The sequence below is a fragment of the Manis pentadactyla genome, chromosome 2 (genome assembly GCF_030020395.1).
Source record: "Manis pentadactyla isolate mManPen7 chromosome 2, mManPen7.hap1, whole genome shotgun sequence".
In the NCBI taxonomy this organism is placed as follows: domain Eukaryota; kingdom Metazoa; phylum Chordata; class Mammalia; order Pholidota; family Manidae; genus Manis; species Manis pentadactyla.
In genome coordinates this window covers 45,345,951-45,361,990 of record NC_080020.1, presented here as the reverse complement: position 1 = coordinate 45,361,990, position 16,040 = coordinate 45,345,951, and the positions used below count along the sequence as shown (strand labels likewise).

Here is a 16,040-nt window from a genome sequence, read left to right as displayed (position 1 = left end):
CTGGGAACTAGTTAAAAATGCAGGTTCTCGGGCTCTGTTCCAGACCAGTAGGATATCTGTGGGGGTGCCTAGCTATCTGTGTTAAGGATCCCTCTTGTTACTCTGGTGCACAAGTGTGAGAACCATCAGCGTAGACAAGTACAGCATTAAAGTTCAACTTTGAGGAAGCGAACAAACTATTAATAGTTGCCACTTTGCCAATTTGAGCAAGTTTTATGAGATGATCATCTCCAGCACTGGTCATCTGTTAATGGCATGTTTTTGGAATAAGCATTGGTGAACGATGATTTTAGACACCCTTTAGCTTTATAAAGAGCTGTAACTTTGGTGTTTACTTTAGGCACTATTTTAAAGACACTGGCCTTGAGTACATTTTTAATTATTTCCTTGAATGAATTAAAAAGAAAGAGTTTGGCTTTCGGGTAAAACTGTCATTTCAAGATTAAACACATGGGGTGAATAATGTTTCTAACGAAATGCTAATTCGATATCTTACCTTGTCAAACTAATTATTTCTTGTTGTTTTTCTAAAATAGATAAGTAATGGAACATCATCTGTGATCGTCTCCAGAAAGAGGCCATCAGAAGGAAACTATCAAAAAGAAAAAGACTTGTGTATTAAATATTTTGACCAGTGGTCTGAATCAGATCAAGTGGAATTTGTGGAACACCTTATTTCACGAATGTGTCATTATCAGCATGGACATATTAACTCTTACCTGAAGCCCATGTTGCAGCGGGACTTTATTACCGCTTTACCAGGTAACTATACTTGTCTTCCAAAAGGCTGTGCAGTGGGAAAATGCCCAGCCTGAGAGCCCAAGGGAGCTTAGTAGATATTTATGAAATTAAATGTGTACAGTGTGAGGTAGTATTTCTTTGGGAACCATACTGTATTTTAATATATGGTACTTGAAGAGGAGTTGTAATTTAACATCTGTCTAGGGAATGTAAGCAATTTCTGTGATTAATAGTGTCAGTCATTGGTCAATATTATTGTTTCATTTAGGTTGCTTAATGAGTTAAAATGTTATGCTGCTTATTTTGATTTGGTCTGTATATAATCTGCATGTTGCCTTTGTAAGTAAGTTTTTAAAAATATGGGACAATTTGTGTTTGGGAAGTGGCCCAAAGGTTAGGATATTGATTTGTACCTGAAGTGACACTTGGGGAATGGCAAAAACGTATTGGGAAAACTGGTAGCACGTCTTTATTAGATTTCTCCAAACTTACTTCTGCATCCTCTCCTTTACCTAGTATCCTTCTCTCTCTGGTTCTTCTGTGGTTAAGTAGTTTACTTTGTTTGTTTTTGTTTTTCAGGTATACTTTTTGAGAATAGTTTCAGGTTCAGAGCAAAACTGAATGCAAAGTATGGAAGTCCCATATTCTTCACCCACCTTACCCTCCATGCAGATTCCCCACTGTCAACATCCCATGCCAAAGTGGTACATTTATTTCATGGGCCTAGATTGACGTGTCATTATCATTCAAAGTCCATACTTTACATTAGGATTTATTCTTGGTATTGTACTATTTCATGGATTTTGAGAAACATAATGATGTATATCCACCATCATAGTATCATACAGAATAGTTCCACTGCTTTAGAAATCTTCTGAGCACTACCTATTCATCCCCCTTTGATTTTGATCACTCATTAACTCTTTTTCCTCTCCTTTATTTAAAAAATTTTTAATTTAAATTTAGCTAGGTAAGATAGATTTCACTTCTGAGGAAAATGCTGGCCAGAATGTTTTCCTCTAACATGGTCAGTGTAGTCTGGAAGTTAGAGCTGCCATGCCAGTATAGGCCTGGATATAGCCATGGATAAGCTAGTGCCATTGTCAACAGCCCTACCCTTGTCAGAACTTCTGGATGGCTTCTCAAAGAGTAGCTCTTCCCTTAGCCTGTGTGTTATTTACAGTACATCAGGATTCCATGTTCCAGAGCAAACAGGACCTGGGCTCAAGTCTCAGGCCTGAAATGTGGGGTTACAAATTGACAGGCCAACTGCTGATTTCTAATCTTTCTCCTAGACTTGTAAGTTTACTCTCTGCAATGGGGTGGGTGTTAATGATACTTGAGAATTAGCTTAGAAAATTTTAACTCTACTGTTTTTTTATACCATTTCAACCATGAGTATTTCTAGAAAAGCAAACTATGAAGCCTCTCTTTCTTGAATCAGTGTTAAATTGCTGAAAGGGATCAGAGAAATTGGGTGAAATGCCCAAGATTGTACATATTAGCATTGTATGGTTGTGCAAGTGATGGTCGGGATTGGTGAAAAAGTTCATGCAAAGGCTGAAATCATTTACAGTTAAGAGTACTCTGGAGAATTCCTTCAGTTGGCCCTAGTTATAGAATACCAAAACCCAATTCAGTAATATTTACACTTAGTTATAAGAAAGAATGAGTGAGAAGAGATACACTTTTAATTGTATGAAAGAGACTGAACAAGAGAGAATTATAGGTGGATTTAAGTGAGATGACCGCACATGTGATGCATCTCCTCTGTATGTTCAGTGCCAGAACTCAGAACCTCCATCACCCAAGCCTGTACATTGACTAAGGCTGCATCTCATACCAAGAAAAGACAAGGTAGTTTTCTTAACTTGACAATTGTACATGTTCCTCCTAAGTGTTTTTAACTAAATGGATCTCTGCCTCCATTTTTCTCAAGCAAACCTGTTTGTTGGTTTTCTTTTTGCTTGCTTTCTACTGTTTTGGTTTTATTTTCTTTTATTTTCTCTGTAATTCGGTTCTCAAACACTTCAGAGTGCCAGGGAACTCACCTTATATTCACAAATATAAGAATATCCACGAGGTGGCACTGTTGAAGTTTTCTTGATTTACAGAGTATATAGTCCAGCAGCAACCCCTTCCCCTGGGGAGTGTACAGTCTTGGAGAAAAGACAAACAGATGAACATGTGTTATGTATATAAATATGGTTAGTATAATTGCATACAATTCAGTTTTCATTACAGTGAAGTTTAAGGCACTGTCCATATCTCTGTTAAAGTGGAATTTTGTGGTACTGAATATTACATGAAATGAATGGACCATTGGCTGGGACATGGAAATATTTTTGTTAAAATGCTATTTGTTTTAACAGGATTTGATCTGAACATATATACATATGTCAGTATATATCATACATATGAATCTAAGAACTGGGGAAAAGCTGGCCAAGTTGATTGTGTTAGTTAGTGTCTAGTAGACTTGGATTAAACCTGGCATTGGTTCCTTAATGCAGACCCTGCCTTAAGAGCATTAGGGGAGAAATAGGTCCATGTGTATGTTTATACTTCTATTTAATAATGTATAGAGCAACTTACTAATCATTATTCTAGTTTGGTGTTTGACTTTTACTGAGGCTGCTCATGAATTTAGAGTTCTACTCTGTTGAAATTGTCAACTGAAGTCTTATTTTGTGAAAACCATTAATTCTGTAAAAATTATCTACAGTTTTGACTTTTTAATGCTTACTGTGAATATCATACCTGTCAGTATAGGGAAAAAGGAAAATGTTTGTGGTCTCTGGCTCCTTTTGGTTCAGTGGAAAAAGTGATAATTATGATATGCTTTTCTAAAAATCATGGTAAATGTTTAGTCTGCGATGTCAATTTCTGCAGGCTAAATTTGTGGTTTGTAAGAACTGTTGTTAAAGGGAAAATTTATACCATTTGAAGTAGAGGCAGATTGTACTTCAAAGAGGATGATAAGCATTGGTGAGTTGTCTAAGCAATTAAGAGTTTTTGAAACATTTAGCTTCCTGGTCATGGTTTATTCATTTGTCTTATCCCCAAGTAAGGATGATAGGCCATTATGAACTGTAGATGTAACAGAGACTAGATCAAAGGTCTTGGGAGATGTGGAAGAATCAGAGCTTAGCTAAGGTTTTAGGCTGGATGCAGGGCCAAAGACCCATCATGACAGAGTGGGAAAAATGTGGGTGTTGGATTTTGACAGTCCCTAAATTAAAATCCCAGCCTCTGCACTTAATAGTTATGTGGGCCCACTTTTTGAAGCCTTAGCCTCCTGATCTGTGCGGGAACAATAATAGTACTTCATAGGGTATTGTGAAGATTAAAGACAATGTATGTAATATGCCTGGCATCTGGTGGGTATTCTGAGAATGGCAGCTTAAAGGAAAAAAGGGCCAGAAAGGCAGGAAACACCTGCTTCTCAAGAAGTAATATGATATATTGCCAGGAAGGTTTAATTATTCACCCACTGATTTCCGAATTGATTCATCCTGACATCATACGGGTAGGTGGTGTGTGTGCCACTTTGTTGGCACAACAAAATGCTAGACTTCATGACCTGAGCATCCTTCCACTTCATTTCTGTTCATTTCCTTAGGTCAGTGTATACAGGTTAAAATCATCCATTGATAGTTGCTGTCAGGAACTGCATTTTCTGGTAAAAGGTTTCTAAAATCACCTTTTACAATGATTTCTGGAATTTTTACAATGAGATCTGGGATTAGGAGTGGGGAAGGGACAGCAGGAATGGGTGGGGAAGGAAGTTTCTCTGCAGCTGCTCTTTGAAATGAATTTCTAAAATAATAAAAGTTTCTGTAATTATATGATCTAAGCAGCTGTGTTAAAACTGGCTGTAGTCAAGGGCATTGAACTGACATTACACATTTGAATTCATTTTGATACAGTTATTTACATATTGGGCTATGAAATTTGTGCCTTTTAATTGTTCTAATTTATTACTTTAGTTTTTCTAGACTTCGTATGATTTCACATTATTCTATGTGCAGTATTCTGGCCTCTTTTTCTGAGGCTGTAACAGGTCCTCTCGTTGACTTGGGAAGGCGGGGTGTGGGAGATTGGGGATTCTCAGCACGATAGAGTAAATGAGAGCCCACCATTGGCACCTAAGAAAATGCTGAATCTAACACCTGAAGCACTTTTTAAGCCAGGCAAGTGGACCACCTTATTCACTAACTTCTTTGTCCTAAATAGCCTTGAAACTGGAAAGTTAAAAGTTCTGCATGGCCCCTGGGGATAGCTACTCTAAGCTGCTCAAATAGAGTTTGTGTGATTCCTCTTCTCCAAATGTGTGAGACTTAAACCAAGATATTAGAGAAGGCTTAGCACTTCACTCGAAGAGGTGTGTAGCGTTTCTCTGCAGAAAATAGAAAGAACACTGCTTAGCTTTATTGACCAACGATACCAGCTAAGGGATTTGGGTTTGAAGGAAGGAGAGCACAGACTGCCCCTGAAGAGTACCTGTTCTGTACCTGGTTCCTTTATACTCTCCTCTTACTAACCTTCCCAGTACGGTTGGGAAGTTCCTTCTCTGTAAAACAAGGATATTGAGAATACCTATCTCAGCGTTATCATGCAGATTATATGAGGTAATCCATTTCACACATTTAATAGCATTCCTAGTTTATGGAAGACTAAGATCCAAAAAGGAAAACTGATTGGCTTCAGCCTAGGTTATCTGACTTTACAGCCAAAGCATTTTCAAAGTGACTTAACACATTACCTCCTAGAAGGATGAGTGAATTTAAAGTATTATCCAAAGGAGGGAGTTATGTCAGATTTCATAGATTTCACTGAGATGTTGCTGAATTAGAGTGATGGCATCGGAAAGAGGAAGACATGTGTTAGTAAGAGATTTCTTGAGGCAGAAACGCGTTGATAGCCCAGTGGTGAGCTATTGTAGGGGGTGTGGGGGGGATCAAAGAGAATTAAAAGGGAGATTATTGCTATAAAGCAATAGTTCCCAGCATGTCAAGAATTATCTGGTGGCACTTCTTAAAACTACAGATACCTGGGCCTCACCACCTAAGATTCTGGTTCAGTAGATTAGAAGAGTTTCCGGGGAATCTGTTTAAGTTGCTGTTAGTTTTGTTTGTTTTTAAAATCAGTCACCTTAAGTGATTCAGATACTACCACACAGGCTTCTGAGGACCAGCTCATAGATCACCCACCAGGGAGATTTGGGTGCTACTTTCCCAGTTCATATACAGGTGATGGAATGTTGCAGCCTTTGAGGCCTTAAAAGGTCATTGAATGCATTCTTGTCTTGCTATTTGTCTTACCTCTCAGAAAGCAGAGGACTCATGAGGGAACTTGATTAGGGATCTTTTTATAAACAGTTAGGAGGATTATTTGCTTGATGATATGGAAGTCATATTGACCTTGAAAAGTGACTGTTTTCTAATACTAAGTGTAGAAACTAGAAGATAGATATGTGCCCCAGAATTAGGAAAATTCAAGTAAGACCTAAGTTTATTAGCCCATGGCTAGGGACTCTAAAAGAAATATTATAAAGCAGACTGAGAAGTTTTACAGTTTGAATTTCTGATTAATAATTTGTCAATCCCAGCAGTGGAACACAAGTCGAACCTCTTGTGATTATCCATGGATTTCTATGATTATAAATAAGCATGGACAGAAGATGGGACAAGGGGTACATGATCACAGAGATACACAATAAGGTAGCCTGAACCTTTGAGAAATGGTATCAAGAAGACAAAACCCTGAATAATGTAAAATTGTTCAAAATGGTTAAGTAATCGGGGAGAGTTGAAAACAAACAAAATAATCAGCTCCAGCAAGAGTATGAAGAATGAAAGGATGGTGCACTTGGTATAGATGGTGTAGTGATAATAGAAAGAAATAGCATATTTTCATTCCTCATTTACCTTACTTTTTTCTTTCCCCACAAGAATAATGGTTTCAAAACCAGAAGGGATAAAAGAATTGTAGTACAAAAAGGATACAAAGATATTTAGGAAACATAGCTGCTATAAACAAATAGACCTAAAGCTCTGGCATGCCAGAATAGTGACAGAACCAGCAGTTGTGATTTGCAGAATTGACCATTGAGAAATTATGGAAAACCATGGACAGAGCTGCTGGGTACACAGTTGTGTTCTTCACAGTTTGTACAGCTGTGTTTGGTAGTCTTGCATGATAGTAGCCTGAGATGGTCAATGAACAGATTTCTTGCTTTTAAGCACTGAAGAACTGTGGATATATTTGGGGGATATTGGGTGGAAAATTTGATGTTACACTCTGGAAGAATTCATTAATGATTATCAAAAGTCCATTAGCAGCTGAAAAGACTATGTAGAGTTGTGTAAGCCTAGAAGGCTATATAGAGAGTGGTAACAGCTGTTAATCTGTAAGAGATGGAATTTAGGGATTTTAACATTTTTTGCTTTTAGACATTTTATAGTTTTTCTGTAATGAACATGGGTTATATGTGTTTAAAAGGGACACAGAGCAGCCACTGCTACTTGTAAACAAATAGTGCAATACCAACTTCATGTAGTAAGCACTAGCAAGAGAACACAGAGTAACCTATACCAGATTCACCTGATTTCTTTTTGGGTAAAGGTTACCAGACTAGTTGGTCAGAAAAATGATGTTAAAATAAAGGTGTAAGTAGTGGCCTGGGGACACTACAACCTTTACTTGGGGCAAAAGTTTCTCCAAATATCCCTGAGGACTGAATAGAGAGATGTGGGCTGGACAGTAGTACATCAAATGGTTACAGAATTAGTGATTCAGTAGTGGTATTTGATGACTGGATCAACCAGTGATAGCCTGGAGGGATAGACAGTAGACTCATGGGTGCTGTCCTTGGTTCTGACCCATTTAGCATGTTTGTCAAGAACAGGATAAAGACTGCATTTGCCCATCTTGCAGAGCTGGTGTGGAATACCCACTTCTTGTGAATGATTGGATCAGAATTCTGTAGGCTGAATTGGAAGGGTCAGGTAAAGCTTTGAAGGTGAATTATAGTAAGGGTAACTGTGAACACCTGCATGGAGCTCCTTCCACCTCTCCAACTAGCCATACAAATGCAGAATTGGGGGAAATTGTTTTAATAGGTGCTTTGCGGGGAGAGGCCTAGGATATTATTTTAACTTTTTGCCATCTTGGGAGTCTACTGTGATGTGATTACTGGATGAAGGCAGTGTGATCTTCAGTCTCATTAACTAATAGAATGACGTGCAGGAAAAGATAGTGGTCTTGGTGTGGTAGTTTTCATTGTCAGATCGTAGCTTGGGTATTAGATCTGGTCCAGAGTAGGAGAACTAATATATGAAGGGCCTGTAAACCATAATCAATAGTGTAAGTCATTATCTTAGAGTTGAAGAAAACCTTAGTTTGTAAAGCATTTTTTATGCATCTCATTTTGATATTTTCAAAATAGGGTAGAGGTTATTATTTCCATTTCATACAGATGAGGAAACAGCCTCTGAAAGGTTAATGATTTTCTCATACCTTGCCAAGTTAGTGCTACTATACTGCTTCTATTTATTTGAAGAGAGAAGAAATACTAACCTTGTGGTGCTTTATCTTTAAAATCCTTTCATAAAATTCTTTCATTTGTTTCTCATATGAAAATCACACTAAAGCTTTTAGTGTGAGAAAGGTGATTGTTTCATATGGTAAACAAACCAAGGGGCAGGGATGTTTCAGTGTTAGTTTCATGTCATAGAGGTACTACATTACTACATGGTGAACCTAGACTTGAAGTTGGGATTTTCTGCCTCTGTTTATTGTTGACACCACTACACAGAATAGGTCTGGGGATGACCTTTATTTCTTATAGCAAAGGAGATAGATACCATAGGATGGGATTGAAGAGTTTACAGATGGCAACATTGTTGACCGTATCATCTTCTTGTGTTATGTCAGGCATTGCCTAAATATTGGTTGTTTTTGAGAGGACCCTTGCATTGTGTGATACAAACCTCTTAAGCTTTTAGAATTTGTAGTCATGTGGCTCTTGCTTTTGAGGATTTTTATCTCCACAAAAAAGAGATGAAGAAATGATGGACAAAAATACATCTAAGTACACCTGACTTTAATAATTGAGTAGTCATTTAATTTTTAATAAGCTTTTTAGGATGAATCAGTGTTTCACTTTTTGCCTTCTTACCCAAAGAGATACACACAGGTCATGGATTAATAGGATGTTTTGCTACCAGAGTAAATGAGAGGGGAAAGAATACAAACTTTGGAGCCAGAGATAGGAGTTCCAGTCTATGCTGTAGTTGTGAAATCTTGACTGTGTTACCTCTCCATGCCTCATCTGGAAGATCTGGGGAGTCATTACCCCCCGGTGGTTTTGTGAGAGTTATGTCAAAGAAAATCAAAACAAGTCTTTTATCATAATATCTGACAAATACAGAACTGTCCAGGGTCGGCTTTTATACACAGGAACTGTTGCCATCGGTTTTATCTTAAAAAACAAGAATTGAAAGAGTGTATTTGTTTCTGTACTCACACACTTGTGTATCTTCAGAACTTTAGATATTACTCAAGTATGTCACCTAGTGCAGGATTTCTTTATTCCTTTTATCTTTATGGAAATGGTGACTGGTACATTTCCATCTCCCTTCTTTCCATTCCTTCATTGCCTTTTCTGTTTTGTAGAGCAAGGCTTAGATCACATAGCAGAAAACATTCTTTCCTACCTGGATGCCAGGTCTCTGTGTGCAGCAGAGCTGGTATGTAAAGAATGGCAGCGGGTGATCTCTGAAGGAATGCTTTGGAAGAAGTTGATTGAACGAATGGTGCGCACTGACCCTCTATGGAAGGGACTTTCAGAAAGAAGAGGGTGGTAAGTACTTGGGTTGCTTGTTCCTCTGAAAAAAGTTTCTCTGACATAGGGTCAGTTTGATTACTCAAAAAAGCAATTAACATTTGCCCAGTGTTTTGGCCTGTTTTAAACAAATGGGAAAAGATAAGTGGTCAAGAGCTGAGGAAAAAATTAAAGCCATTAGATTAATCCCATCTGAAATATAATTTCTTTATATTTATTAACTATTATTTAGTACTGCATGGTTTGATGAATGATTTGGCTTTTCAAAGGTACATATTTATGCTTTTCCTTTCACACTTTTCTTAGGTGGTGATACAGTTGCCAAAAGATAGATAAGACAAAAGAGAATATGTGAAAGTCAGATAATGCAAATTCTGCTGTTTGTTATTGCTCCTGGTTGCAGATATGGGAGGTACAGTGGGCAGGATTTTTCAGAGAATACAGCTTTATAGCTCTGTGGTGTTTGTAACCTGGCCCGGTTAGCACAGAAGAAAGAGCCTCAGAAAGAAGTGCGGCTGCTGGTAGAGGTGAGGGTTAGGGCCGTTTTTTCTTTATGAGAGGAAGTTTGATGGGTACCAAGTTAGAGTTTTCACAAAGCAGTGTTAGCACTTTTTATTAAATTACAGAGTGAAAGACTGGATTGTTGTGTTTTGGGTAGTCAGAAAATAGAAAGCCACAGTCTTGTGAGCTGGAAATTGAAGTAAATAAACTTGTGTCTAACATGTAAATTTGTCAGAAATTCTGCTTTTGAACTATTACTCAGTTCAAGTCAGAAGACTTGGAAAATACAGTATATAAGCACTCTGTTGAAGTCATATTAATTTTTATGCGCAAAAATGTAACATCTGTTTGTTTTTATTTGCCAGGGATCAGTACCTATTCAAAAACAGACCCACAGATGGCCCTCCCAATTCATTTTATAGGTCATTATACCCAAAGATTATCCAGGACATAGAGGTAACTTTATGATTTATCTGTTTTATGGGCTCTTTGTGTCTTGTTCTCAACTTTTTATTTTGCCTTTGAGTGTTCATGATCTAAAATCATGAAGCTAGTACTTTTTAAATTTTAAGTTGAACTCCTGGAACACCTGTGTCACAATCAGTGTGTAATCTGCAACTGTTCTTCAGAATAGATAAAGCTTTTTATGAAAAATGATCTAACTTCTCTGAAATGTGAATGCTTTTGCAAGGCTGCCAGTTAATTAAAACCTTAATCCCAAATCAACTTTTTATTCTAATTTTTTTTTAAATCCAAGGCCCAGTTTTTCAGGTAAGCATGGTTTTACATTTTTGAGCCATAACAGTCTCCGTTTCCTCTGTAAATTGCCTATAAGTTTTTCATAAAAATGACTCAAATATGATTCAAAGCAATAGTTAAGTAGGTTTTATTGAGCAAATTATGTTCCTGGACCATTTTGGATTTGAGTGTAACTTCAGCAGACCAGTAAAACCCTGTAAACTTGATGAGAAACATTGGAGATGTTTGATATTATTCATGTGTTCTAATTAGTTCAGTTTTATTATTTAGTCCTTTTCCTTGAACCAGGAAAGACATGCACAGGCATTTCTCATTAACTCTTTCACATGTGTTCTTGGCAGGTCTTGGTTACTTCACTATTTCCTCCTTGGCAGAAAAGTTTAGGCTCTGCAAGGTAATGCTGTATCACCCATAAAGTTATATTCAGTTTCCCAAACATGAAGTAATCCTCTTCCCCAGGTGATAGACATAAAAGTTATTGTGCCAAAATTCATTAATGGAGAAACATGTGCTTTTGGGGGAGGCGTTTCCTCCCCCGCCCTTTTAAGGCAGATGTGAACTAATGGAATCATTCTGTTTATGGTAAATCTGAATTTGACTGGAATATCATTATCTAAAACACAGACCCTTATGTTGATATTCTGATCCCTAAAACAAGCTGTACATTAACCTTTTGGGGAGGAGGGTTGAATAATTTAAAACTTAGGCCAGGCAGATCATAAAGTTTGGGAATTAATTTATCCATTAGCAGTTCAAAACTTAAAATAAGTTGTTCCTCTAGTGTTACTAGGTGAGACCTAGTGTGAAGTTAATGTGTGTGTGTGTTTTAGGGAAGAAAGTCTCTCTCTTACCCCTAGACAGTTGTACTAAGTAAGACATTGCTTGTACATACGTCGTAGAAACTATATTATTTTCTGCTTTTTTCCACAACTATTTGTTACAGACCATCTCCCAATTTCCTTCATTAATTTTAGCAAGTTCTTTATTACGAGAAGGGTGATGTGTAAAGTCAGTCGTTACTATACAAGACTTCTGGGAGAACGCTGATCAGATTGAAGATTTGGTGACATAGATTATTTTATGTAATCCCCATGAGTATTATTATGATTGGCAGTATGAACTCAGCAGTCTGTGGCATGACAGTGTATGACACCACCTACCGTAACCATTTCCTCAGGCTGAAATAATATTTTATAGTTAGGAGAGGAGGCAGATGTGAGGGAAAACAGAGCTATGGGGGAAAACTGTATTTGACATAACCTCTGCATCATGGTGGTCTACCCAGTGGTTCTTAAAGTGTGGTTTGGGAAAACCTGCTGGTTAACCACAAGAGTCTCTTCCAGGTTTTTGTGGGCTAGGTCTCTTAGTGTAAGGGATGATGTTTTATACCTTGGTATATTCACTAATAATAATAATAATAATAATAATAATAATAATAATAATGATAATGATAATAATAAATAATGTACCACATAGAGTGTTGATCTGTGCTAGATACTTTGTTGAGCATTTCATAATATATTTTTTTCATTTAACACTTTGGACAATGCCTGAGAGGTAGGCCGTGTCCTTTTAAAGTTGAGATGACTGAAGCTCGGTAAGGTTAAATAACTTGCGCAAGATCACACAGCTAGTGAGTAATACAGTCTGTGGTCACCCTTACATTCTTCTGACTCGGTACAACTTTTTTGTACTGTAGATCACTGGGACCTCATTCAAATGGCCCTCTTTACCTTTATTTTGGGTATGTTTTATTCTGTCTGGGGTGGACACACATGTGGAGAGTTATGTCAGTGATCCATGAATCAAACAAATGAGAGACTCATGGGCTTGGTTCTTGCCCATGTGGGTGGTATGAAACCCCAATACAGAATACAATAATTCAAGTACCCTCTTGAGCCCTTGCAATATACCATGAACTACTGAATGTGACTTACATAGATTATTGCATTTAATTATTACAATAAGAAAGAGTTAATTGTAATTTTTTGTGATAAGGGGTAACTGAGACAGAAGTTTTAGAACTTGCTCACACAGTTAAGTAGAAGTGATAGGATTTTAACTGAGGTCTGTCAGCTCTAGATTTAGTGTTGTCATTTTCTAAGTGGAAAATTCAAGAAGTAAAGGAGAAAGAGGTATTTTGTTAACATGCTTACAGACTTTTCAAGGTGATCTTCTCATCTTTCTCCAATTGTGTGAGTCCCCAGTGTCTTTGACTGTTAGTTGAAAAAAGGGTATGAGTTAGATAAGGTTAGTTGGCCTTGTTTTGCCCCGTTACAGGAAAGGTGGTGCTTTAAAGGGTTTTAATAAACACATTGCCAAAAGATAAATTACACCCTAAATATCAAGTGTATGATCATATCCCCCTCACTGGTCACCCATACTTAGCTGCACAGTCTTTGTTTTTCCCCACATTCTTTGCGAGTTGGCAGCTCACAGCACCTTTTTCTTTTTCTCCTTGCACTAGCATTACAGCCTCCAATCATGTGTTGGCTTCTGTCAGCCATCCATTACCAGATTGGCTTTGATGACTTTGTCCTTCCACATTGCCCCACCAGAAATTGGCTAATTTTTCAGAAAAAAAAAGTAGAGAACCTGGGTTAGTGTGGCCAACTCCCAATATTCAGGAAAAGAGCATGTGAGAAATGAAGTCTGGGGAGAATAAATAAGAATTCTTAGTTTTCTGTGAAGGTTCATCCCTCATGGGTGTTCTTGCCACAGAGAGAGAGGGACTTTAGTTAGAGTGCCTCTGAATTGAGAAGGAATTCCTGGAAAACCTGAGGCACATTCCTAAAAGAACAACCAAATTTCCTTTGCTATTAGTCTTAATTATTGTTATCATCATCATTATTATTAATGGTGAGCTTACTATTAGGTACTTTGCTACAGTGACTTGACCTAATCCTTAAATTGTCAGAACTGAGTTTCTTAGTTGAAAGCCCAAGCTCTTTTCACTCTCATGCCTCCAAGTGTCCCTCAACTGAGGGGGGAGTTGTTACAATGGGCTCAGTCAGTCAGAATTCTGATGTCCTGAACTTGGATTTTTCTTTTGCTATCTCAGAGTAGTGGCAAACTCTTTCATGTATTAGGCCTTTTTCCTCTTTTTAATCACTGGATTAAAGCCTTGGAAGCATTCTCCTTGGAACCAGACCACTGGCAAAATGATGGTGTGTTGTATCGCACCTTTTAATAAACCACATTTTATTCATGGCAAGTAGGGAGTTTTTTTGTGGTTTGCAAACTTGATATTAACATTGTCCTGACCAGAAAATGCTGAAACTTGCCCACCCACCCAGTTGTGTTTAGGCTTCTAAAAATAATGTTATTCCTCTATACTCAGACATCTGTTTTCACTCTGTTGCCAATTTAAATGCCGCTGTATACTCTGTGTATCATGGCTACTTTCCCAGTATTTTGAAAATTTGCACAGGGTAAGGGGATTGTACAAGTTCTTAAAAACATGAAGTATTCCTCCACAGTAGCCACACCACGTGATATCCAAGTGAAATGTCAGGTATCTGCATAATTAAGAAGTGCACCTGTGTATGCCTGGATTCCTACTCCTGAAGTTACATATTTGAATTGTATTTGAAGGCTTCCTGGGAATGGGTCAGGCAGGCTCAGGGCTATCAGCATCAACTGTCAGCCTAGACTGAGACAACTGTTTCCGGCAATTTGGTGAGAAGATTTTTTTTGATCACAGCCTACTCCATTTGGTCAGTGTTTTCCACAAACGAGAAAAAACATCACTGCTACCATTTGTAGGCACTGTGATGTGCACTTTACATATGTCTTCTCATTTGATCCTTACATCAGTTTTGAGGAAGTAGATAATTGTTTTTCCTGTTTTTACAGAGGAGGAAACTGCAGCTCAAATACTTCCAGGTCAGTTGTCAAAGCTGCTAACTGACTTAAGTATTTTCTACCATGATTAGCTGCCTTCCATTTTTAAAGGCCTAATTTTTCCAAAAAAGACCTTGGCATCAAGTGTTCTAGTGAAAGTTGAGGTTGTCAGATAATGGTGGTAACTAGTATTTTGGGCAGGCATAGTCAGCTGCTTGCTTTTGTAGGCGGCCTTGGGAACTGAGAAGAGTAAAGTCTTAGGAATCACACAGGGTTGGTAAGCAGCAATGTGATTGATCCCCTGATCTGGTTTAGTGTCACTTTCCTGGCATTTTGAAAAAAAAAATGTACTTTGGGACTCAGGGATTTGGGATAATATTTAAAACAGTCCTAAGTGGGAACTTACTAAAATGACTCGTTAAGAATTATTTGGCAAAAGTTTTCTTCAAAAATTCAGAAATGTTCTTTAGAAAATTAGGTTCTTTCTAAGCATTGAGAAGCTAAGCCATTTCCTAACTTCCATTCAATTTAGGCTGAAAAGCCTCTTACCTTGCAGAGCTTATGAGAGGTCCTGGCCTCTGGCTCTTGCTTGAGGGTGAGAGGTAGAAGCTGTGGCTCAGCCGTCTGTCCAGGGTGCCCTCTGTCCAGACATCTAAGGGGGTAGATGCCCAGCTCCTCTCCAGTATTCTTGGCTTTAGGTACAGTAAAAGATTATATCAAGTCACTCTGATCTAGAAAACATTTTAGAGTAGAAGGTGAACATGTAGGAAATTATTTTTGATATGGTGATTCTCCCCCTTATATGAAAAAAAAAAAAACAGAAAAAAATGTTTTGCCCCCAAATTCCCATGTGATAGTAAATATGCTTTTTCTATTGATTGAAATAACAAAGGTTCAATAATATTTTTATTCAATAATATTTTTAAGTAATTATATGTTTTAAAACTAAGAACAGTGATATGAATTTAAAAAATAACACCTGATATATATGTAAGACATGGTGTATATTCACCTTTGTAATACTTTGGGTTTATATGGAGTCATACATTCTGCAGCAATTTTCTGGGTCCCTGGAGGGTGTAGGCTGAGCACCAATAACCAAGTCATTATCCACGAATAAGAATTGTTATCAGTATGTCTGCCTCCTAGGTCAGCATTTTCTGGGTATCCTTAGTATGTGGTGGTGGCTCAGCCACTATCCAAAAACACTTTTAAAAAACCTGTTTATTTCTCTAAGTGATTCCAAACATTAAGTTCAGTTTAAGACACTCTATATTCTGGGCCCCTTTTAAAAAAATTGCTTATACAGACAGATTTGTTATATACTGTTACAGTGGTAGCAGAGGTG

General features: G+C 37.6%; 1 protein-coding gene across 6 annotated transcripts in view; it reads left to right on the top strand.

Moving 5' to 3' along the window:
* FBXW11 (F-box and WD repeat domain containing 11) overlaps positions 1-16,040 on the top strand; it is a 140,587-nt gene that overhangs the window by 103,762 nt on the left and 20,785 nt on the right. For all 6 annotated transcript variants that reach the window (XM_036884715.2, XM_036884713.2, XM_036884711.2 and 3 more), the window contains 3 exons: positions 537-762; positions 9,421-9,607; positions 10,456-10,546. In XM_036884715.2, coding sequence (XP_036740610.1) covers positions 537-762; positions 9,421-9,607; positions 10,456-10,546 — 504 coding nt within the window. The remainder of the gene's footprint in view (positions 1-536; positions 763-9,420; positions 9,608-10,455; positions 10,547-16,040) is intronic.